Below are 24335 nucleotides of genomic sequence, written 5' to 3'. Positions count from 1 at the left end.
CACTGTCTTTGTGTGCAGTTACCTTGCTTTTAAGGGAAACAATATTAAATCTAATTCATCTTTTGCAAACATACAAGCCTAAGACAAGTTTTTGTATGTACAAATACATTTTATATTACATTTTACATTATATATATATATATATATAAAAAAATACATGACATTCACAATGGACCCAATAGAACTATTTACATAACAACAATAGAAAAAAGAAAAGCTTTTGTTTTCTTGTTACAGTGGCCATGCTCCTCTTTTCTACAGTTGTATAACAGACTCTCCAGTAAACAGTTATCAGATATCTAAACCCTGGATTTTTGAGCCGCTCTCTAATCACTGCTTAGTGTAAGTATTAGCACCACTCCACTGCAGAACAGCAATTCTTTTTTTTTTTCCTTTTGTTTTCCCCCTCTGAATGAAAACTTGAACCCATACAACTTTCTGATGTTGGACGTTCAAATAAATGGTGTAAAAACTGAACCCCAACTATCTTTGTTCATACTCACTGCACTAAAACAGCTAATTGAACACAATTAGCATGTGTTCTGACACGAAATTGCATTTTAAAGTATTATACAGCAATGTACAGTTTAAATATCAAAAAGAAGATATGACAGGTTTTGGTTCAAGCAACATTCCTTTCCATTTTCTAATGATAATTTTAGTGCATATTCTTGCTGTATTGTATAGAAATGATACAAGATAAGGAATTGGTTTAAGGCATATTTTCTTCATATTTTCTGACTCTGTTTAAAGTGAGGACTGAAACAACTCTCAAGACATCTGTAGCCCACATCCTTGCAACTGTTCAGAAGGTTCACATAACGACATTAATGCGCTTAAAAAGAATTTGTGTCTCCTTAAAAGGCTCCAGAGAGCTTCTAGTACAAAATTAAACAGAGAAGACTACTGTGTATGTCAAGCAGTTTTGAAACATGCAACCGTTGTAAGGGAATATAACCTTACATGACATTCCAACTACAAGAGCCACTTCAATTTTACCTGCTCTTTTCTGATGAGGTCTACAGAAAGAAAGCTTCTGTAATTAACCTGCAGGGTGTACCCAAGTGAGAGAGGCACAAAACTGATGAGTCTGACAGCATGGCCTCAGCAGCCTGGTTCAAGGACTCCGAACCTATGTATGATTCGGGTACTCATTATGAGGCCTCCAATAAATCTAGAAAATGCTTACTAGGAGGGACATATTGATCTGGACTCTCATCAGCAAATACCCCAATAATGTATTTATTGCTCAACAAATTTAAAGCCATTCTTCAAGGATTTCACTGAGGGGTCCTAGTGCAAACAACAGAGAATTGCAAACCAACAAGTCCTTACAAAGTGCAGGAGAAGAGATATTAGAAATATATATGGTTAAATATGTAGCCTAAGTTAAAACCCAAAACAAATATAGAACAGCACTGTTATCACAAAGTCACGTGGCTCACCTACCCAGATATGTTTTTAGAGTGCAGCTTTGTTGTTTTTAAGATGTGTACTAGTTTTTGTTTCCCCACTTTGTGATGCTTTGGCTAAGTTTAACCGCAGCCATTACAAAATATTCCAGACCTCTTCATGGCAAGTCTGCCACTGCTGTCTCATAACCAGAAGGAAATGGCCTGAAGTTAGACCTGCTTTAAGTAAAAGCAAGAATTCCAGCTCCAGTCTACTCAAACCATGTTTTATATACAAAACAAATAGATGACAGCAAATACCAACATCAACTGAACACCTTCTTAAACTACCTGGTTACTCACACAGTGTTTAGCTTTGTTTTCTTAACACTACCAGAGCCCTTATTTTTGAAAGGCTGTGACTCTTCTCTGTGCAATCTACATGTCCTTCCTTTGTCTGTCAGCTTTTTCCCAGATTTTTAGGTTCAGCTATAAATCCAAGACAGATACTCAAAGACACTGGCCTTACATGGCTAATAACTGGATTCTATATTCAGCACTAAATAAAGATTATAAGTTAAATGCATTTCAAGATGTACCGCTTTGGCACTGAGGAAGCCACCTCTTTACATCAACAGTCACCACTCTATGGTCTTCAGCAAATCTCACAGTCACAGCACTGTTACTCTATTACTATGACTTATAACATTCAACACTGAAGGCCAACTCTGCCATCGCCGGGCACAAGAGTATTTGCAACTTAGACTGAGGTAAGAAATCAAGCCTGAGTTTCATTTGTTACTTTTAACAGTGCATTTACAACTGTCTAGGGGGCAGTTGCAATTCAGAGTCAAAAAGATATATTGATATTGAGAGGGGGGAAAAAAAAACTAATGCATACATTCACTGAAACATTACGCTACTAAAAATGAGTCTAACCTGAGGACAATTATCATCAGATAGAACGTTTGCATTCTTAAGCTCTTGCTTCAGGACTTAGGGTTCAGAACAAATTTAAAAGTTAAACAGTCCATTACAAACTGTTTCCCCAGCCTTTAAGTGACCAAGAAAGGACCAAAAGGTCAAAGGTCTATGAAGAAATTAACCAGTAATCTGAATGAATGCAAATGTATATATGGCAACAAAGCTTGTCACAGTTGCCAACAAATTATTTGAAACAAGTTGTTTGATGCAGTTCACAACGCGTCCTGTTGTGATGCCATAATATATTTGTTTTACCAGTTAAAAGGATGCATCTCATTTACCTGACAGCTAAGATAATCAAAAAGCCTGGAATTCACCAGCAAAAGATCAGCCCATCAATGAAATGTAGCCTGAAGTGCTTTTACTGACAGACCAGTGTTTTATGGAGGCTATAAATATAGAAAAGCCTTTGAGGCTCTAAATCTTTCCCGTTACATTGTGCAGAGTGTAATTTGTTTTAATTATCCATTGAGATGAGATTACAAATAGATAAATTGAAATGCTTTCACATTGGTTTGCATCTTTGAAACCTTTTTTGACTTCCCCACCCCCACGCCCACCTCCGCCCCGACACTGTGGCTGAAAACACTTTATAATAATCATAATCTCAACCTCTGGGTATGCCACCAAACCTAATGTTTTTTTGTTTTTGTTTTTTTATCCACATTAGATGTGTGCACTTGTTTTTAACACTTATGGGTCGTGTGCCTTTAAAGGTAACAGGTAAGGAGAATACATGGTATAAGATCCCAGCCTAAAAAGTATTTAAAATGAGAAGCATGCACAAAGGGACAGGAATAAGACAAAATACACTTAGGTGCCCAAGGCAAGAAGACAGTGAAAGTCAGGGAAAGAGTGAGGCACTAAGAAAAGGGGGCCAGAAACAGGTAGACTGAGATTGCAAAAGAGAAAAAAAAAAAAAAAAAAAAGTAAACAGACTTCAGCAAAGAGAAGGCAGAGTGTGGAGCACTAAGTGGGAAGAGTATATAAAAATACACCAAAAACCATAAGCAAGAGGGACAAGTTAGGTTCCACTGCAGTGGCCAGGTATGTCCTTCTCACCTAAGGTGAAACTCATTATGTATCTTATCAAGTTGAAGAAATTTAAATGTCAGTACCCATGTATGTCAAAACAACCAAGAATCGCTCTCCAATGTGAAATGAAACCCTGACAGATGCTGAGAACAAGGGATGCATTATTAATAAAAAGTGGCAGAAACAGTTACACTCAACACGTGCCATGCCAAACTGTCATGACAATATGGAATAATTGAGGTCACACTACGTGGCAGTGCTGGGGCGACATTACCCCCACCCACCTTTCCACTTCGCTGGCTGAGTAGACAAGGGCTAGTCTTGTTAAATGATCATCATTAACAATGCCCATACAATTTCCACCCCAGGAACAAGAAAAAAGGAAAGACACTTGGACATATCCAAGTGATTCATCAGCATAATGTGCTCGATACATTGAGACATCTGAAACATCTCTTCCTCCAAAACTGCACAATCAGCTTCTTTTCCCTGATAACAGCATTTTGTGCATTCCAAATTTTCTATTCAATTTGCTCTACAAAATGGATATTTCTCATAATATTTTATATATTATTAGTGTAACTGTTACTTGCCTATAGTACCCGCTGTATACATGAATTACAAAAGACATTAAATGGTGTTTAAAGCAGCTCATATATTCAACTTCTCCAGCAATTCTCGTAGTTGAACAAACAAATTAAACAAGCCATAAATCACCTGCTGTGAGATGTTCATAAGGCACAGTTTGAAAAGTTCAAAATCAGACCTAAACAAAACATTACAAAATGCTTATCAAAGCAATTTTAATATAAACCAAGCCATCTTTGAAACAAAATCTAGAAATTTTGTGGCTGATTAAATTTAAACTGAGCTTTTTAGACATTACTAATTGCTGTTATGCATCCAATCCTTGTTGCACATAAAAATCATTAAGATGTATTTTTAGAGCATATTCAAAGTCCTTTTTTTTTTAAATTACTGCTTTAATATTTTGTTTCAGCACGCCTACAGACAGATCATTTGTACATTAATACTGGGGTTGTACGACTTGTAATATGTTTAATTAAACAAACCTACACAAAACGTAATGAAAAAGATTAATAACAGCATTTTTGTTTCATTGCCTGAGGGATGAGAAACACACTAGCACATAAATGCAAGCTCCACAGTTTGATTTTTGGCCACTACCATTAGCACATTTTAAGCTCAAAGCAACCCAAGTCATATAACATCAAGTTTCATACAACAACCTTACAATGAACAATGAATCATATTCTAAGTTAAATGCTTCTAACAAAACCTAAGATTCAATCCTTGAATTCTCCTTACTATAAGATGGTGGGAAATCTAGTCCGTCAAAAGGAGTGCAGAAAAAAAAAAAAAAAATGAGAAGGGGGTAAACAAGTTGTAGCTAGAGGGTATGTAGAAACATAAGGGATGGGAGAGAGAAAGAATGAATTAGGAGTCTTTCCAACAGCATGAGCTGTGAGTGTAAACCCATATGCTGTAATAATGACTTGCACTGTTTTATCTACAATCACAATTATCTACAGTTAAAATCAAGGACATGAAGTCATGTAGCAAGGCTGCGTTAAGTATGGTCCTGCATTGTTTGATATGTTGAAGGGAGACGTGTCCTTTTCTTTTCTGAGCCACATATTTTAATGCAATATTACAGCTGTAACTTAGAATGACTTGACATATCCTCAAATAAACGTGGTTTGTTTAGATGCTTAAGATTAATAAACAGGTTACCTGTCACATCATCTACTACTAGTTTAAAAGGCACAGTTCTTAGGCTAAAAACTATGCCATTAAAAGCAGTGTGGACAATGACACATTATGCTTCACATCTGTTTTCATGTGGCCAAATGAGTGGTCATATACCCGTCATGTTCACTCATCATCACCACGATGAGTGGCGTTTCTCTGTAAATCTAACTTCTCAAGTCATATTGGGTGACATGACTGGCATGGATGAGTCCAGTGAAGTAGAAAACCTGTTCTGAAGCAAATCAGAGATGCTGCATGAGTGGCTTGAACCTTAAAATTAACTGAACATGTTGTGGATGGGCAGTAAGTGCAAACTATGACTACAATTGTTGATAGATGAGGGAAAAAAAAAAATGACATGTAAAACTTAGCTGACCCATGTCTGCTTATTGTGGTCTGTCAATGTCCAAGGAAAAGCAATTTAGGGACAAAAATTGAGCTGCAATTAAATGTTCTGGTAAGCATTCACTGTTACAATCACATGGTTGATAATAACCAGCTTCTGAGCTGATTGATGTGATCTGTCCACAACCCTTTTTTTTTTTTTTTTGGAACAGACTGACACGCAAACTTCTTTACATCTACATTACAGGATAAGTCACGTGAATCAGTGAGGCTTACTGACAGGGCCTTCATTGGCTCCCTATTAAATCCAGAATTTAATTTATAATCTGTCTCCTCACATATAAGGTCTTGACTAATCAGGCCCCATGATACTAGCATATCACCCCAATAGAGCACTTCGCTCTCAAGCTGCAGGCTTACTTGTGGTTCCTAGGGTGTTTGAAAAGGTAGAATGGGAACAGAGCCTTCAGGCCCCTTTTCTGTGAAACCAGCTCCCAGTCTGGAATCAGAAGACGGACACCCTCTCCACTTAAAATTAGCTTATAGTTAGGGCTGGACCAGGTAACCTTAGTTAAGCTTTTCACACTGTTTATACACCACTCTGCATTTAATCATTAGTTATTAATCTCTGGCTCTCTTCCGAAGTGTGTCTTCTGTCCTGTCTTCCTCCCCTCACCCTCAATTGGTCACGGAAGATGGTTGCCCCTCCCTGGCTCTGCCAGAGTTTTCTTCCTGTTAAAAGGGAGCTTTTCCTTCCCACTGTCATTGTCTATGCTTGCTCATAGGGTGTCATCTGATTGTTCAGTTTTCTCTGTATTACTGTAGGGTCTTTAACTTACAACATAAAGCGCCTTGAGAAGACTGTTGTTGTGATTTGGCACTATATAAATAAAATTGAATTGAACTGAATCCAGTGACAAGACTTCAGCACTTATGGAAACATTTTACATTTGGAGCACAAAATCCAGTTTTAGCAACAAGGGTCTCTTTTTTTTGTATGAGATACTTGTCCAAAGCCAAGTGAGCTGCCAAAGAAGTTGTGTTCTTGGTCTGTATCAGTTTGCTGAATCCTTAAAAACCTCAACAGATTTCATAGGGATCGCACAGAGGGCCAGGGCCAGGAATAGAGATTACTTTTGGTTACAGACAGAATGGTCATTTTAACCATCAGACTTTGCTGTAGTATGACTTCCAGCAACTGCTGTAATGAGAGTGTGTGACTCTTGAAAAAAACTGACTTTGAGGCGAGCAACTGAAGCAACTACCAATAAGAGTGCAGGACACTGTTGATTGTCGTGTGACATATAGACTATCCCGGTTCTTAAGTCTCCTCTCTTTGCTGCATTTCAGAAAAATTAACTATTCACACTAGAATCAGTTATTGGCCACATATTTTAAAGTTATGTGAACTGCCAAATGAAAAGAATCAGATGGGGTGGATACTCCTGTCAGATCTTCTCCATCAATGAGCCCATCTTGATTTTCTGTATTTATATTTTTCCTCAAACACTCGCTCCGTCACAAAAGATCAGTAAATTTAGCTTAAACAGTTGTTTGCCACACAAGTAAATATTGTGTAAGATTAGAATGGGTTTTCTGATTTCGCTTACATTTAGGGTATTGTTGTTTATGACATTAAGGAAAAGGACAAGGTATGTAATCACCAAACCTAATTATTTTACAGTTATGAACAGTTAAGTATTTGCATTCATATGCTTGCAAATATGACAGTATCTGTAAAGCCAGTATATTACACTCACATAAAGTTAAACATTAAATTTGAAGTTAATCCATTCTAAAATTAATTGTATTTGTAGTCTGTTGCATATCCTTTGGCCTTACTTTGCTGCTAACAGAAAAAGGAGATGGGAGGAGATGACATAGCAAGAAAAGGAAATGGAAAAGAGACTTACATTGCCCATATACTCAGACAGAAGGTCCTGAAGAGCCTGGCGCACCGAATTGCATTCAGCCACGATGCGCTCCCTGCGGTCATCACGTGTGCATGAAGAGTCAGCCATGAGGGCAGCACCACTGATAATGCTCTCAAGGCGTTCCTCCAGGGAAGGGCGGAAGCGCTCCTCACTGAACGCCAGGGGGTCCACAATGATTTGTTTCTGTAAAGAAAGGGTCAGAGGGAAAATTACACAGGGAGCAAAAAAATGCACACAGTCATCATGGTACACTGATCTCTCCTTCGCAAAGCTCAAAGTAACAAAAAAGGAAATGACTGAACTGACAGACTGAGAGGTCAGCTGGAAAACAAGAAAGTGCCATGTTGTCCTTTTTGTCTCTATACATCCAAACAACAACTTCCTTCGTTTAGCACCTTTCTAAAGCAGTGTTAAAGTGCTTTCCACATGGCAAAGAACAAAACAGATGTGTCCAACCAGTCGAGTTGAATTCGTCTGTCAAGACTCTTGTAATATGTGTAGTGAAGACTTTGGTTCCTACCTATTAAATTCCTTCACCAACTCAGTATCTGACCAATATTCCCACAACCTCTCCTTCAATTCTTAAGGCTTGAATAATGGCCACAAAAGTGTTTCTGCAGACCATTATGAGGAGCTAGTAATATTTATATATTATGCTCTTTTCTTAGTGTTTTATAGGCATATTTGGCTGAAGCCTGTTGAGTGATTTTTTGATTTACACCTGATAGAAGTCCACTGCAGTGGTCTGTGTTCATGTTTCTGCAGCTTTGAAAATGAAACTGGTCAAATCCTGGAAATATTAAAACTTGGGGTACCTCATGTGTCACTGAGGCAAAGAAGATGCTGTCACCAATGGGACAAAAACAAATAGAACAACAACAACTTCTACCTGACAAATAGGTTATAAACCAGTGCAGAGCTGTATATATATATATATATATATATATATATATATATATATATATATATATATATATATATATACACACACACATTAGGGGTGAGACTTTAACGCGTTAATTTCGATTAATTAATTATGGGGAAATTAACACGTTAAAAATTTGTAACGCATTTTAATCGCACTTTGCACCGTGGAACGTTTCTCAGTGCGCGAGTTCCCGGCATACAGATTATATCGACGCACAATGTCCAAATTAGGGGCTGCATCCTGCGAAGGACCCGGCCCACGTCTTTCGCAGCCCACGAACACCACAAAGGCCGGAAGTGAGCGGCTAGCCTTCATATCAGCTGCCGTCACCTCTGCGTAGCTCATGTCGCCTAGCAACCGTGAGTGCGAAGCACAGCTGTGTAAAAGCAGCTGTTAAACGGAGAACGAACTTTTTCTCCTTTTTTTGGTTTAATTTTGAGTCTTTAATTCAAAATAAGCTGTTAAAACAAGCATAACACATTTCAACATCAAGGAATACAGCTGAGCTAATGATTCATTTCCAACTATAACAAGTGAGACATTAATGTTGAATAAAACTATCCAGATATGATGCTTAACTTTAATTTCAGGAGTTTGCTTATCACAGGAGCACTTCCACCCTTCATTGATCTGTGTAGTAGACTGGTGGGAAAATAAACAAAATTTTGAAGTTTAAGCTTATGTATATTGATTCATTCATCAACTAAACTTAAATTAATATTTCTCATGTCAAATATTGAAATGCGATTAAAATGCGATTAATTTCGATTAAGTTGTAATTAATTCGGTTAATTTTTTTTAATCGAGTCCCACCCCTAATATATATATATATATATATACACACACACACACACACACATATACACACACACACATACATATACACACACACATACATATACACACACACATACATATACACACACACACACACACATACATACACACACACACACACACACACACACACACACACACACACACATCAAGCCATGCTCAAATCTCTTCAACGACATGATCCACTCCATAAAATGGTGAAATAAATTAAAGTAAACCTAGAATAGATCAGTTTTCAGCACTCATAATATAAGGCCTGTTGTGACAGCTTGTATGGAACAGTTTGAAATTAGTTATCTGAGAGTATCCATAAAATGTAATGTCAGTGCCTTTTCTGTGATTTTGGCAAATTTGTAAAGTGGTCTGTAGTTCACTGAAACAGAGAAAACAGGGCTAAGGATTTCTTCACTGACACTCCACCCTCCTGCACTGTCTCTCAAGCTCAAAAAGGTTTTATTTTGGTCACATTAAAAGACATGAAGGATGCGCTGGCACGTCCAAATGACATCACCGATTTAAGATGATGTAGCAGCAGGATGCTGCCTCACTGAGTCTATGTTTAAACTTCTATCAAAAGTGCAAACTTTAAACTATATACCAGTTTTTAAATTGTGCTGATAGGCCAAACAGTTGACACAATATATTAACACTCATGAGAAAGTTCATACAAGGTCACAGAAAAAGATATACAGTTTACTTGTAATAAATGTATTTGTACCCAAAAAAAAAAAAAAAGAAAGAAAAAAACATTTGCTGTCTGGGGGTCATTAGGGTTAAACAAAAAAATAAATAAATAAAAAAAATATCAATGGTGACAAAAATTTCCCTAGGGGTTCATACTGAATCCTTCAATATTCCACAACCACTGTGAGAAAAATTTAAATAAACTTTCAAATAAATTGCAAAGTATGCAAAGGGTTAGGGCTGGGCGATATGGACCAAAAATGATAGATATTTTTTAGCTGAATGGCAATATATGACATATAGCCCAATATTTTTTCTTCCCAGAAGGTATAAGCAAAAAAAGCATTTCTGAGTCAAAGCTACATGTCCCAAATGTCACACAGGCACTTTTATTAACATTCAGATGTAGATGTACATGAGAAATTGCTCAAAAATAAACTATTGGCATATTTAAATAATAACGCTCTTCAAATAAATTAATGCTTTTTTTCCTCCATAACAAAAGACTCATGCCTGTGCTATTAAAATGTAAATAGAAAAGATACAGAGCAATAACAGCAAAAGGCTGACTTATGCATTAAAAAGTCAGTCTCCAGTGAAGTAGATGTCACCAAAACGCTTCCTCCTGTGTGCACTCCTGTACATCTAGCACTCTGTGCAAATAACAAAACATATTAGTTTTGAATGAACAAAACTCCATCCTTCCTTCAGCAGGATTTTAAAAGCCAGCTGCACCTGGCTGAGGTGCCATAGCGCTGGCTAAGGACTTCAGCAGTTATCGTAATAATTAGCTAGCAACACGACTATTAGCATTAGCATCAGTACGCATAGTGGAAAAAAATGAGTGCTCAGACTTTTTGTCAGGACTTGCTTGTGGCATTCTCTACAGAATACATTATTCTGCTGCTGATAATTCGAATCCGAACAATCTCCAAATACTTGAACATTGTTACTAACCAGCTCCTCTTTAATAACTTCGTGTCTATTTACTTCTCCATGCTGTCACTTCCTGCAAGATTTACAGGTGAAGCGGTGAGGGAGAGAGGCAGGGCAGTGTGAAGTTGTGCAGAGACAAAGGTGAACTAGTGGATCTACAAGTATGATTGTAACGCGACAGACTATATCGATATAAACTACACTGCTCAAAAAACAATAAAGGGAACACTTAAACAACACAATATAACTCCAAGTAAATCAAACTTCTCTGAAATCAAACTGTCCACTTAGGAAGCAACACTGATTGATAATCAATTTCACATGCTGTTGTGCAAATGGAATAGACAACAGGTGGAAATTACTGGCAATTAGCACGACACACTCAAAGAAGTGGTTCTGCAGGTGGGGACCACAGACCACTTCTCAGTACCTATGCTTTCTGGCTGATGTTTTGGTCACTTTTGAATGTTGATGGTGCTTTCACACTCGTGGTAGCATGACACGGGACTCTACAACCCACACAAGTGGCTCAGGTAGTGCAGCTCATCCAGGATGGCACATCAATGCGAGCTGTGGCAAGAAGGTTTGCTGAGTCTGTCAGCATAGTGTCCAGAGGCTGGAGACGCTACCAGGAAACAGGCCAGTACACCAGGAGACGTGGAGGAGGCCGTAGGAGGGCAACAACCCAGCAGCAGGACCGCTACCTCCGCCTTTGTGCAAGGAGAAACAGGAGGAGCGCTGCCAGAGCCCTGCAAAATGACCTCCAGCAGGCCACAAATGTGCATGTCTCTGCACAAATGGTTAGAAACTGACTCCATGAGGATGGTATGAGGGCCCGACGTCCACAGATGGGGGTTGTGCTCACAGCCCAACACCGTGCCGGACGCTTGGCATTTGCCACAGAACACCAGGACTGGCAAATTCACCACTGGCGCCCTGTGCTCTTCACAGATGAAAGCAGGTTCACACTGAGCACATGTGACAGACGCGACAGAGTCTGGAGATACCGTGGAGAGCGATCTGCTGCCTGCAACATCGTTCAGCATGACCGGTTTGGCAGTGGGTCAGTAATGGTGTGGGGTGGCATTTCTTTGGAGGGCCGCACAGCCCTCCATGTGCTCGCCAGAGGTAGCATGACTGCCAATAGGTCCCAAGATCAGATCTTCAGACCCCTTGTGAGACCATATGCTGGTGCGGTTGGCCCTGGGTTCCTCCTAATGCAGGACAATGCTACACCTCATGTGGCTGGAGTGTGTCAGCAGTTCCTGCAGGATGAAGGCACTGAAGCTATGGACTGGCCCGCCTGTTCCCCAGACCTGAATCCGATTGAGCACATCTGGGACATCATGTCTCGCTCCATCCACCAACGTCACGTTGCACCACAGACTGTCCAGGAGTTGGCGATTGCTTTAGTCCAGGTCTGGGAGGAGATCCCTCAGGAGACCATCCACCACCTCATCAGGAGCATGCCCAGGCATTGTAGGGAGGTCATACAGGCATGTGGAGGCCACACACAATCCTGAGCCTCATTTTGACTTGTTTTAAGGACATTACATCAAAGTTGGATCAGCCTGTAGTGTGTTTTTCCACTTTAATTTTGTGTGTGACTCCAAATCCAGGCCTTCATTGTTTAATAAATTTGATTTCCATTGAGGATTTTTGCGTGATTTTGTTGTCAGCACATTCAACTTTGTACAGAACAAAGTATTCAATGAGAATATTTTATTCATTCAGATCTAGGATGTGTTATTTGAGTGTTCCCTTTATTTTTTTGAGCAGTGTACAGTGTCTCATCTCACATCGCGTATGAAAATATATCGTTATTTCTTAAAAACTCGATATATCGCCCAGCCCTACAAAGGGTCATTTGGTCATGTGGTGGGAAGGGGGATCCTCAGTGTGATCCAAGATGAATCAAACTACATTCATATTCAAGGTATTAGGGCTGCAATGATTCATCGATGTAATCGATGACGTCAACTACAAAAATTTGTCGACGTGGAATTTCATCGTCGAAGCGTCGTACTTTTAAACCCATTCATCTATTTTGTTCCGCTTATCGTGTGATTTTGTAATTGCAATACACTACAGGAAGATATGGGGGCAGTATTGTTGTTGCCTGCCAGCAACAACAATACTAACGAAGAAGAAAGTAACAGAACAGCGTAACGCTAGTGGAACAGAGAGGAGGGTGGTGAAAATGAAAGAAAATGGAGACAGACTGTGAAAGGTGTGGGAGCATTTGACAGAAAAAAAAAAAAAAAAAAGCTGAATGCAGACTGTGCAGAGCAGAGCTTTCCATCACTGCAATGCTGAGCGTTTAAAGCGCCGGCACCCTGGAGCTGTGACGTCAGCTCTGGATGTTTACGTTAGTGCGTCATAGATACCTGGTAATGTTTGTACAATAAAGTTTCTGTCGGAAACAAGCTCTCACGGATAATGTTTGCTAAGCACCGCCATTTCAGTTATGTTAGCTAACGAGTGAAGGACAATAAGAGCAGCCACATTGGCTCCCGTTTTTTTTCCCTCATATTAATATCAGCGTTCATCCTGAATAGCAAACCTCTGTATGAACTGAATCGTCTGTAAATGTTTCAGCTGATTTGGATGGAAAAATCTTTTTGATTTAATTTGAAGCCTTGTTTAAACTTTTGGACAGAGGCCATTTTTATTTATTTGCACATTATATTTTCATTTAAAAATAAAAATTGCATTTACTTTAATATGCATTTTTTTATTTGATATTTATTGTGATGGTCACATTAATGTTAAAAATACATTTGATTAGTTTCAAACTCATATTTTTATGGGTCATTAGTTTAATTGTGAGAAGAGAACAAGGTGATGTTAACAGGTGGGCAGGCTTGAACAGGTGAGTTAAGACTGAAATAATTGTTGACTAATCGACAACAAAAATGACAGATTATTCGACTACCAAAATAATCTTTAGTTGCAGCCCTACAAGGTATTATTAATTACTACTACCAATAACCATGGGAACTTAGAAAACAGTTACTGAAAATGTTTTCTGCAATTAAGCAAAGTATGTGAAAATTCACCTTTTTTTTTTTTTTTTTTTTTTTTTTTAAATATACTTTTTGGGGGTAAAAATGGTGTCAAAAGTAGTCAAAAAGAGGGAATTATAACCCAGATACAAGAGGGTTAAAAGACTTGAGTTTTTCTTTAATTAAATTTCAGACCTTCTTAGAAAAGTCGAAGAAATTTCAATATCATATAATACCATTATGAACACATTTTCTGTAGTAAGAACATTCTTAGTTACACAAAAAAAATAAATAAATAATTCATAACCAAGGCAATGTGTCCTTGTTTAAATGAATAAAATACATATGAACACCACCAAAAAAAAAAAAGAAAGTGTGACTGAACAACTTAAAACCACGTTTTGTATTCAAAAAAGTGACAAGTGCTGTTCAAAGAAGAACTTCATTCTTCCAAGATTACACTGATTAAATGCCCCTCTTTATACAGCAAATACACTCGGCTAAAAAAAAAAAAAAAAAAAAAAAAAAAAGCCATTAGGTTCCCACAATGAAAAATATCAAAAACCCTAATTTAAGGACAAAGGTGATCTTAAATATACCACGCATACCTAAAAATCTCTCAAAACTTATGATCCTAAAGGGTGCCGCAAATAAAGCTCCTTAACCAAGAAGAAAAAGACCTGCTAACAAAAAAAAAAAAAAAAAACATCATCAACTGTGTTATGTGCATAAAGACCCATGTCCACAGGCAGCATTTTTTTGCGTTCTCAGCATATATTTTCCATAAAAATCCAACGAATGTCAGCGCTGACAAAGTCCTTGGTGCAAAAAGGCCCTCAGCACAGTGTTTCCCCCCCCACTGTGCTCATAGCACTCAGTTAAAAATAGTTCAACTTTTGTAACACCACTGTGCTCATCAATGTCACTTCTCTCTCAACCAATCAAAATCAAGGCGGCCAACAATATGGTGGAAACTGAAGATAGTTTTTGTAACCTCGAATTGGATGTCATAGGTACTTCCAGCACAAAACACTGCACCTCTGAACACAGACCATGAAGCAGGTTAACAAGTACAAGTTATGTAAGTCACATTTTGATTAACTTTTTTTAAGTTCAGAACAAATCAACAGCACAGTAACATTTGAATAATCAAATAAATACAGAGCTTGTATTTATTTCTTGACTTAAAAGTAGCAGATAATGCAGAGAAGTGCCCAAACTTTATTTTTTTTTTATTTTTTTTTTTTTCAAATAAAGTGTTAGTTCGGTAGCCTTCATTTTTCATTTTAGTCCAAAAGGAACTATAACAGCCCACTCTTTTTTTTTTTTTTTTAAATATAGCTGCAGGACAAGGGAGCCAACTTAAATGTCTCACTTCACAGGAGCGAGTCTGCTGAGAAAAGCTGCTGGTGAGGACTGCAGAGGGTTAAGGTATCAATACGACATCTGTGGCAGTCTAAGAAAGACAGCCAACTTCCTCAGGGAGAAATGAACTCTGCAGTGCTGATGCAGATGCCTTATTGCTGCAAAATATTCAACAATTCAGCTGTTACAATCGTGGTTTATTAGGCAGCCCGCCCTCTATCACTGCCACCTCCAGCCCCCCTCCGTTCTGTCTCATCTGACCTCCTCTGCTTGCGTGTCATATCACCATGGCAACAGGCACACGAGAGAGACATGGAGGAGGAAAAAAGAGAGGGAGCGAGAGATGGCGGGGGTTGACTCATTTGCTAATTTTGCCTTGCACTTGAAAGTGGGCACCACAAGTAGGTATTCTGGAAAAGGCCTGCATCCTAGTTTATTTCGGGTGTGCACGATTACCTGTAAAATACTCACTGATGCATTAGAGCTAAGAGCCTGTTTTGTCAGTTGATCAATATCGATTAATTACTCAAAAATGATGACGATAGGCAGAAAAGCATTCATACTAATAATTAACCAATTTAATTCGAGTGGAAAGACAAAATGCTATTTTAACTCAAAGGGAGGGAAAGCTTCTCTTCCTCCAGCCCTACTATCACCCTAAAAATACAAATTTGTTCAAAACGGCATCGTTTTACACTCCCCAGTGGGACTACTTTGGAACGTAATGTTCACTTGATGCAGGATGCTCTCGCAAGAATGTCTTAAGTAACACCTCTACTACCTAAAAAGTAATTTTAGTAAAGTGGGGTTTTTTCCTTCTCTTTCTAGTAGGTACTGAGCAAAATGGAGAATCTTGGCTTTTGGTTTAGTGTTTTCCTCCCCCCCCTCTCTGTCTCTTCAAAAAGGAAATGCAACAATTCCTTTGGAAAAATTATATGAATGCAGGTAATTTTTACAACAGATTTGCTTGGATTTTAAACTGTGGTTCAGTGCAATTCTCTGGCAGCTCCCTAACATAACAAAATTTGAAAGCCTTAGATAGTTTTTAAGGGAGCATCCACACAGGAATACACTAGCAGCGATCTAGCACCCAGGAATCAGAATGCCACTAAAAATCAGCGACCTGTAGCCATGGCAGGTGAAAAACATTAGTGGCATAAAGTGGGTAGATCACGAGTTAAACTTCTCAACTTTCAGGCGAGCTTTCCAAGCAACTACCAATTAGGGTATCGTGTGATTTTGTAATTGCAATACACTACAGGAAGATATGGGGGCAGTATTGTCTCCATTGTCTGCCAGCAACAACAATACCAACGAAGAAGAAAGTAACAGAACATCGTAACGCTAGTGGAACAGAGAAGAGTGTGGACAAAATGAAAGAAAATGGAGACAGACTGCCAAAGGTGTGCGAGCATTTGACAGAAAACAAAAATAAAGCTGAATGCAGACTGTGCAAAGCAGAGCTTTCCTTCCACGGCAGCATCACTGCAATGCTGAGCGTTTAAAACCCGGCACCCTGGAGTTGTGATTTGTTTGCACGTCAGCTCTTGATGGGTACGTTAGTGCATCGTTGTTACCTGTTAACGTTTGTACAGTAATGTTTCTGTTAGTTTACCTGTCGGAAACAAGCTCTCATGGATAATGTTTGCTACACACTGCCATTTTTGTTATGTTAGCTAATGAGTGAAGGACAATAGGAGCAGCCACATTGGCTACTATTTTTTTTTTCCCTCATATTAATATCAGCGTTCATCCTGAATAGTAAACCTCTGTATGAACTGAATCGTCTGTAAACTTTTCAGCTGTTTTGGACGGAAAAATCTTTTTGATTTAATTTGAATTCTTATTTGAACTTTTGGACAGAAGCCATTTTTATTTATTTGCACATTATATTTTCATTTAAAAATAAAAATTGCATTTACTTTAATATGCATTTTTTATTTGATATTTATTGTGATGGTCACATTAATGTTAAAAATACATTTGATTAGTTTCAAACTCGTATTTTTATGGGTCATTATTTTAATTGTGAGAAGAGAACAAGGTGATGTTAACAGGTGGGCAGGCTTGAATAGGTGAGTTAAGATTGAAATAATCATTGACTAATCAATAACAAAAATGACAAAGATTATTTTGGTAGTCGAATAATCTAGTTGTAGCCCTAATGGACAATGTCAAAAACTGTCTACACAAAGGCATTTGAAACCATTAATCTCAATCTTCAATAATGTATTGTACTTTAAATGCTGCTTAACTGAGCAGCACTGCACATCGTGCGTAAAAGTGTGCCGCGCATTATGAACGATGCTTGTTGTTCTACAATTCATGACTCGCATCTCAATAAAAGTGAAAATCTAAAATGATAATAAAACAATACAATCATCCATCCAACCATTTTCTTCTGCTTATCTGGGGCCAGGTCGCGGGGGGCCGCAGCCTGAGCAGTGAAGCCCAGACCTCCCTCTCCAGCTTATGCCCAATTTAGACTTCAGCACTGGGTAGAACTACAACGTAACCTAATTAAGTGGCCGATGTTGTTGCCAGCGTTTATGCTTGTGTGAAGTGCATTGTGTATATTAATTACCTATTGGTCCCATCTATGTGTTTTACATACTGTGCTGGCAACAGAAACATAAAATGCTAGAACGTTTTCCCCCTCTTGGTCCTACTCTTTGCTGTGGTCAGTGTATTTTGTTTTTTTTAAAAAAGGTGCAAACAAATTTGTCACTCTAGTTTTTGCTGCATTGTACAAAAATGGGGGAAGCAGCCAGAAATGCATGGAAGGAATCTGAGGTGTACTTCAGGTTATGTTGTAAAACTTCAAAAAAATAACTAATGACATGAGCCCTAACAAAAATATCAGGCCAAGATTAAGAGAGTTATGGCATTTTCTCTAAAGATGTCAGGACTGCAGTTTATCTGGTGGCAGATCGCTGCGTAACATTTACGACAAGTACTTACCGGCATTGGCATCAATTAAAATCTTAACAGTTAGGCTAACCGAGTAGTACATCCGGTACCGAATAGTGACGTTAGCTACAATTTGTCATGCACATCCCTAGTAACATCTGCATCAGACTACAACCTACACAGAGCTGTTCATTCTCTATATCAAAGTACTGCAGAAACAGGCTGGTTTGCACGATTGTCTTTCACCTTCCTCATTTACATCTTCCCTGAGAGAAAGCACACAAGTGGGACACTGCAACCTAGCTAGTGGTATCATAAGATCTCAGAAAAAACTGTTAACTGGTGTTGTACATTTAAAAAACAAAATCTCAATTAGGTGAAATAAGGATTTATACTGCTGACTAGCAACCTTTAATTGCAAAGTCAGCTACTCATGCTCAACACCATTATTGACCTTATTTTTTTATTATTTATATATATATATATATATATATATATATATATATATATATATTCCCCTTCTTCTAGCAAATGCTGTTAACTGGACTTTCATTTACTAAGGGAAATGCATTGCTTTCTTTCAAAATGGCAACAGAGACTCATTATCTTTGCATGCAAACAAATCCTGCTTATGTGCATAGTCACGCCTCCCACAGGTCACATTTGAGGCCGAGAATAACTTTGCACGCACCATCCCATGTCAACCAGCAGAAAGACCATGGTTTGTAATAATCACGAGTAATTAAACAATGCATCATACAGCCATAGGCAAATAAAACTTAAGCATGCGGATTGCATCAATCACACAATACACAGTGTCACAGTATGAGAAACACATCAAGAAGACACTGCTTCTTGCTAAATGACTTAATAACTAATACAAGATGAATAATTCATTGAGGAAAAGAGAGGACAACAGAAACCTGTACTTCTGTGGAGCTTAATTTGTCACTGTGGATTTGTTGAATGTTTTTGGAATTTGTTTAAATATGAAAAACAAATCTCTTATAAATAAGTTGCTTTAAAAGTCTCACAGAATCAGAGCTAATGGAAAAGAAATCAGGTTAATCATCTTTGCATTTATCGCCGCAGGCAGCATTAAGTTGATTAGCGTTGCTTTATCCAGCTGTTATCCCGATGCTGAGTCATATAATATTATCAGTACAGCATTACATGTTTCATATACCTTCCAAGTAGGGCTGCAACTCAAGATTATTTTGGTAGCCGAATAATCTGTCAGTGTTTTTTTAATTGATTAGTCAACGATTATTTCAATCTTAACTCACCTGCTCAAGCCTGCCGAGCTGTTATCACCACCTTGTTGTCTCTTCCCACAATTAAAATAATGACCCATAAAAATACAAGTCTGAAATTAATCCAGTGTATTTTAACATTAATGTGACCATTACAATAAATATCAAAACAAACAATGCATATTAAAGTAAATGCAATTTTTATTTTTTAATGAAAATATAATGTGCAAATGAATAAAAATGGCCTCTGTCCACAAGTCAAATAAGGCTTCAAATTAAATCAAAAAGTTTTTCTGTGCAGAACAGCTGAAAAGTTGACAGATGATTCAGTTCAAGCAGAGGTTTACTATTCAGAATGAACACTGATATTAAAGCAAGAGAAAAAAAAATAGGAGCCAGTGGAGCTGCTCCTATTGTCCTTCACTCGTTGGCTAACATAACTGAAATGGCGGTGTGTAGCAAACATCATCCATGAGAGCTCGTTTCCGACAGGTAAACTAACAGAAACATTACTGTACAAACATTAACCGTATCAATGACGCATTAACGTACCCATTCAGAGCTGACGTCACAGCTCCAGGGTGCCAGTGTTTTAAACGCTCAGCATTGCAGTGATGCTGCCATGGAAAGAAGCTCTGCTTTGCACAGTCTGCATTCAACTTTATTTTTGTTTTCTGTGAAATGCTCCCACACCTTTGGCAGTCTGTCTCTATTTCTTTCATTTTCTCCACCCCCCTCTCTGTTCCACCATTGTTATATTGTTCTGTTACTTTCTTCCTCATTAATATTGTTTTAACTGGCAGACAATGGAGACAATACTGCCCCCATATCTTCTTGTAGTGTATTGCAATTACAAAATCACACGATAAGCGGAACAAAGTAGATGGATGGATTTAAAAGTACGACACTTTGACGATGAAATTCTACGTCGACAAATTTTTGTAGTCAATGTCATCAATTACGCTGATAAATCGTTGCAGCCCTACTTCCGAGTGCTTAAGATTTTTCCCTTGTGCAGAATATAGGTTCTATGTGTTATATGGGGTGGCTGTGGCGGAAAGTCAGTGGTTCGCTTCCCGATTCCTCCAGTCTGTATGTCAAAGTATCCTTGGGAAAGATACTGAACCCCAAATTGTCCCTGATGCACCCATGGGAGTGAGTTTGCGTGCACGTTAGACAAGGTGCTTTGGTAGAGAAAAAAAAAAAAAAAGCACGTATGAATGTGTGCGTGACTGGGTGAATGAGACTTGTAGCAGGGTTTATACAGGAATCCTAGAGTTCAATTTACTACCTATTTTTACTACCTCTAAAATATTTTTACTACCAGGATGAAATCGAGCAGCAGCCTTTTTTGGGGTAGCGGTGGATTCACAGCACTAAGCCATGTATGATGATAGCCCATCTCTCACCAAAGACACAACTGTATCCCACTTACTTGAAGGTGTTACTGTGACTTTGTCTTGACTACGACCTCATAAACATTAATATTCCAAACACATTTCAAAAAGTGGCGCAGTAGGTAGGCGCCTGTCTTGCAGCCAGTGGATTGCCGGTTTGAGTCCCTGTCCCTGCGCTGCGTCGTGTCCTTGGGCAAGACACCTAAACCACATTGCCTAACAGTAGTGCCGGTCTCCGGCTGCATGACTGCAGATGCTCGTCTCTGGATGAGTGATCTGGAACAATCATTTCGTTGTGTGCCTTGTGCGCACAATGACAATGAGTTGAATCTAACATCTAAATTTGGTTTTTTAAGAATATAAACAAAATGCAATGAAATTAAAAGTTTCACAAGCCGATTATTTATTTTCCAATAAAATCTTGGAATACTGGTTTGCTGCTGAGGTGTGACGGTAATACTTGTGCTCGTAGCTGACCTTGAGGTTGCAGTTGCAGTGCTTTGTGTATTACCAAAAATCAAATCTGCTCCCTACGCGCAAATCCGCTACTGGTGAATGGTGGATGCTCGGTGTGATTTGATCGCCGTCACACCGTTTCAGGTCAAATTTATATTTTTTCTGCACACTTTACAAAACGCCTCTCAATCATTCCCCATGACCGGCTTAACACTCTGGGGTCCGGGGTATATTTGACCATTTTTGACTACTTTTGTTTTTAGCTTCATAGTTAACCTTAGAAACTGTTTACCCTGCCTTGTTTGGTATAATTTTTTTTTCAGCATGACCTCATGTGTGACTGTATAGTTATTCTTTCATTTTGTATTTTGTATTAAGACATTGGACTTAAAATCACATAAAAACATAAAATCAGTAGAAAAAAAAGTTAGATTTTTTTTACTGTTTAACGAATTATTTTTACAATTAAAATGCAAATATAAGTTGTAAATTTGCAAAACTTGTGTAAAATATAGTAATAATATTAAATACAACTATTTACATTAAAATGCAGGAAAGGCCTCAGGTGTTTTTGTGTACAACTATTTACAGAGCAATCAGGACTCACATTAAGATGCTAGACAAATTATTTATGCCACCTCAAAAAACAGTTTCTGTCCTCCACAAGACTGAGGGGCCCATCACAGGCAAAACTTGCCAGTAATGGTCTCTTTTACCACTTTTTCACCTGCTCCTCAGCAGTCAAATGCACCCAAATGCATCGTGTTACCGCATAAGTTTCTGATTGGTTGATTTTTCCACCAATAGGAAAGGGGTTGTCGGGAATTATTTTGTTTTGTTTTGTTTTTATTAGCAAGCGCTTCCTGTTAGCGAAACTCACATTTTCTGCACAAAACGCGCATCGAAGGTGAGGACAATATACAGGAAAAAGCATGACGTAAATTATTGGGCATAACTCTGGTTTTACTTGGCCTATCAACATAATTTAAAAACTGGTACATAGTTTGAAGTCTGCACTTTTGATTAATGGCAGCAGCGTCCCGATGCAACGTCATCTAAAATCGGCGATGTCATTTTGACACGCCAGCACGTCCATGCACTCCGGAGGGTTAAGCCAGTCTTTGCCAGGTCATTGAGCCAAAGTTGTGAAAACTACATTTTCCCATGACGAGGCGCAAAATGACTCCACGCATGCGCACAGCAGATCAGACAGTGGAACCACTCATCAACGTCAGCTCAGGTCCTGCTGAGTAGTTATATTTCTATACAGATCTTATAGTTAAACGAACTTAAAACAAAAAGTCTGCATCAATGGAAAAGTCAAAATATATTGAAGGGGTGATGAAAAATTTACTACCAAGTCAAATTCTGTTTACTACCTGTTACTAGCCTTAATTTGACCTCATTTAATTTACTACCTTTTACTACCCCGCGGCAACCCTGTTGTAGTAAAAAGTTCTTTGAGTGTTTAAACGTAGAAAAGCACTAGACCAGTTCATTTATTTTTGTCAAATGTCTGCAAACTTATAAAGTCCATAACAAAGACAGCTGCCTGAAATGCCTGATATTTAGTCTAGGCTTTTCTTCAGTCACTTATCTAAGTCACTATGTAATACATTTGCATAATGCCCACCTAGAGGCTAGTTTGGCAAGCCTTCAAACAAAAAAAAAAAAAAAAGAGCAGCTGCACCACCAGTCCGACATTTTTATTTACTCGCTAGAGCCACTTCTTTAACTCGAAAATGTCTCAGCCACAAGTGCAGCACAGACACTGTTTAGTATTGGCCGCAACCGTAAACACACAAATCTTTTAGCTGTCCCGGTCTCATCACAGCTCAAGTGGCTAAGATTACTGATATTTGATCATATATATTTGATCACATCCCCACAGACAGGAGCAATCTGAAACAAGGACTGGGTACAGGTTATTGCATTTTCATTTTGTCTTTGTGCTAAATAGTGCAACCTAAATTCAGCTGTCTTTTGCTAGCATTCTCCGATCCTGAACGAGGAGAACAGGAGGAAAAAAAGAAAATAAAAAAGCACAATCTTTAAGAGGTTAAACTCAGCTGACAAAGCACCTTTAATGCAGGCCTTGACAGACCAGGCACAAACAAAATGTGCCGCAAGGTCAAGAGTTTCTGTTTATCTGGCTTAAGAGCTGCATGAAAATATTTAGCTTTTCAAGGGTGAGCATACTTGTGTAGCCTTCAAAACTGACTCTTGTAGCATAGTGTAGCTGATGGACTACAACCAGTGCACGCAAACATTCCAGGTGGAGTTTGTGCCCAAGAATTCCTTTTGTTCCAGGAGTGCGAGTAGTACAGCACAGAAATTCATGTCAAACCTAAAGATCACTGCACGGGTTGGGGCAAATCTATGCAACTTTAAATCCATACAAATGTGGATGATAGCTGTAGTTTTATCAATAAACACTTCAAAATGTATATTCATGCACATGACAGACTACAGTCTAATCATTTTATAGCCCTTAGGTGTTAAAAAAAAAAAAAAGGAACTAACAAGGATTAAGAGAAGTAACAGCCCTCATGGAGTAAATCTGTCAATCGGTCACAGTAACAAAGCTTGCTATTGCTTGTCTGGATATTACTATTCTAGTACTGGATGTTTAATATTAGAGAATTGATACTGTAACAAAAATTAAAGTGTAAGAATCAGCAGGAATCAGTCAAATCTTACTTTGGAAAAAAACAAAAATCCACATGTATGGGAATATAAAGTCTGAAATCAGAGCTAGAAAAGGCCATGCCTTTTGTGGCAGATGCAGTAGTAAACTTCAAGTGAAATGTTTCGACAACTTAAAAATGAAACTGGTCAACTTAAACTGAAGCTGGAGTTTGAAGCAGAAAGATTCACCATAATGAAAAATGCAAAATAATCCCAGCAAAAAAGCCCAACTCTCTAAATCACAGCCACTCAAGCTTATACCACCTGCCACTACACAGTGTGGTAAGGCAGACTGTATGTGTGTTATATCATATCACTCATGATAATGCCAATATAAATTTTTGCATAATATTTAAAAAGTAATATTAACAATATTTTATTCACTATTTATGGTTTTTATTTTACTGTTGTAAA

General features: G+C 38.2%; 1 protein-coding gene across 1 annotated transcript in view; it reads right to left on the bottom strand.

Moving 5' to 3' along the window:
- Window positions 1-24335, bottom strand: part of ctnna1 (catenin (cadherin-associated protein), alpha 1) — an 87682-nt gene that overhangs the window by 49132 nt on the left and 14215 nt on the right. Inside the window, 1 exon segment of the mRNA XM_030738592.1 lies at window positions 7442-7645. Within this exon segment, the coding sequence (XP_030594452.1) occupies window positions 7442-7645 (204 nt within the window).

Source organism: Archocentrus centrarchus, chromosome 10 (assembly GCF_007364275.1).
Source record: "Archocentrus centrarchus isolate MPI-CPG fArcCen1 chromosome 10, fArcCen1, whole genome shotgun sequence".
Lineage (NCBI taxonomy): Eukaryota > Metazoa > Chordata > Actinopteri > Cichliformes > Cichlidae > Archocentrus > Archocentrus centrarchus.
Note: the sequence above shows the minus strand (reverse complement) of the source record. Positions and strands in the feature narration are given on the sequence as shown.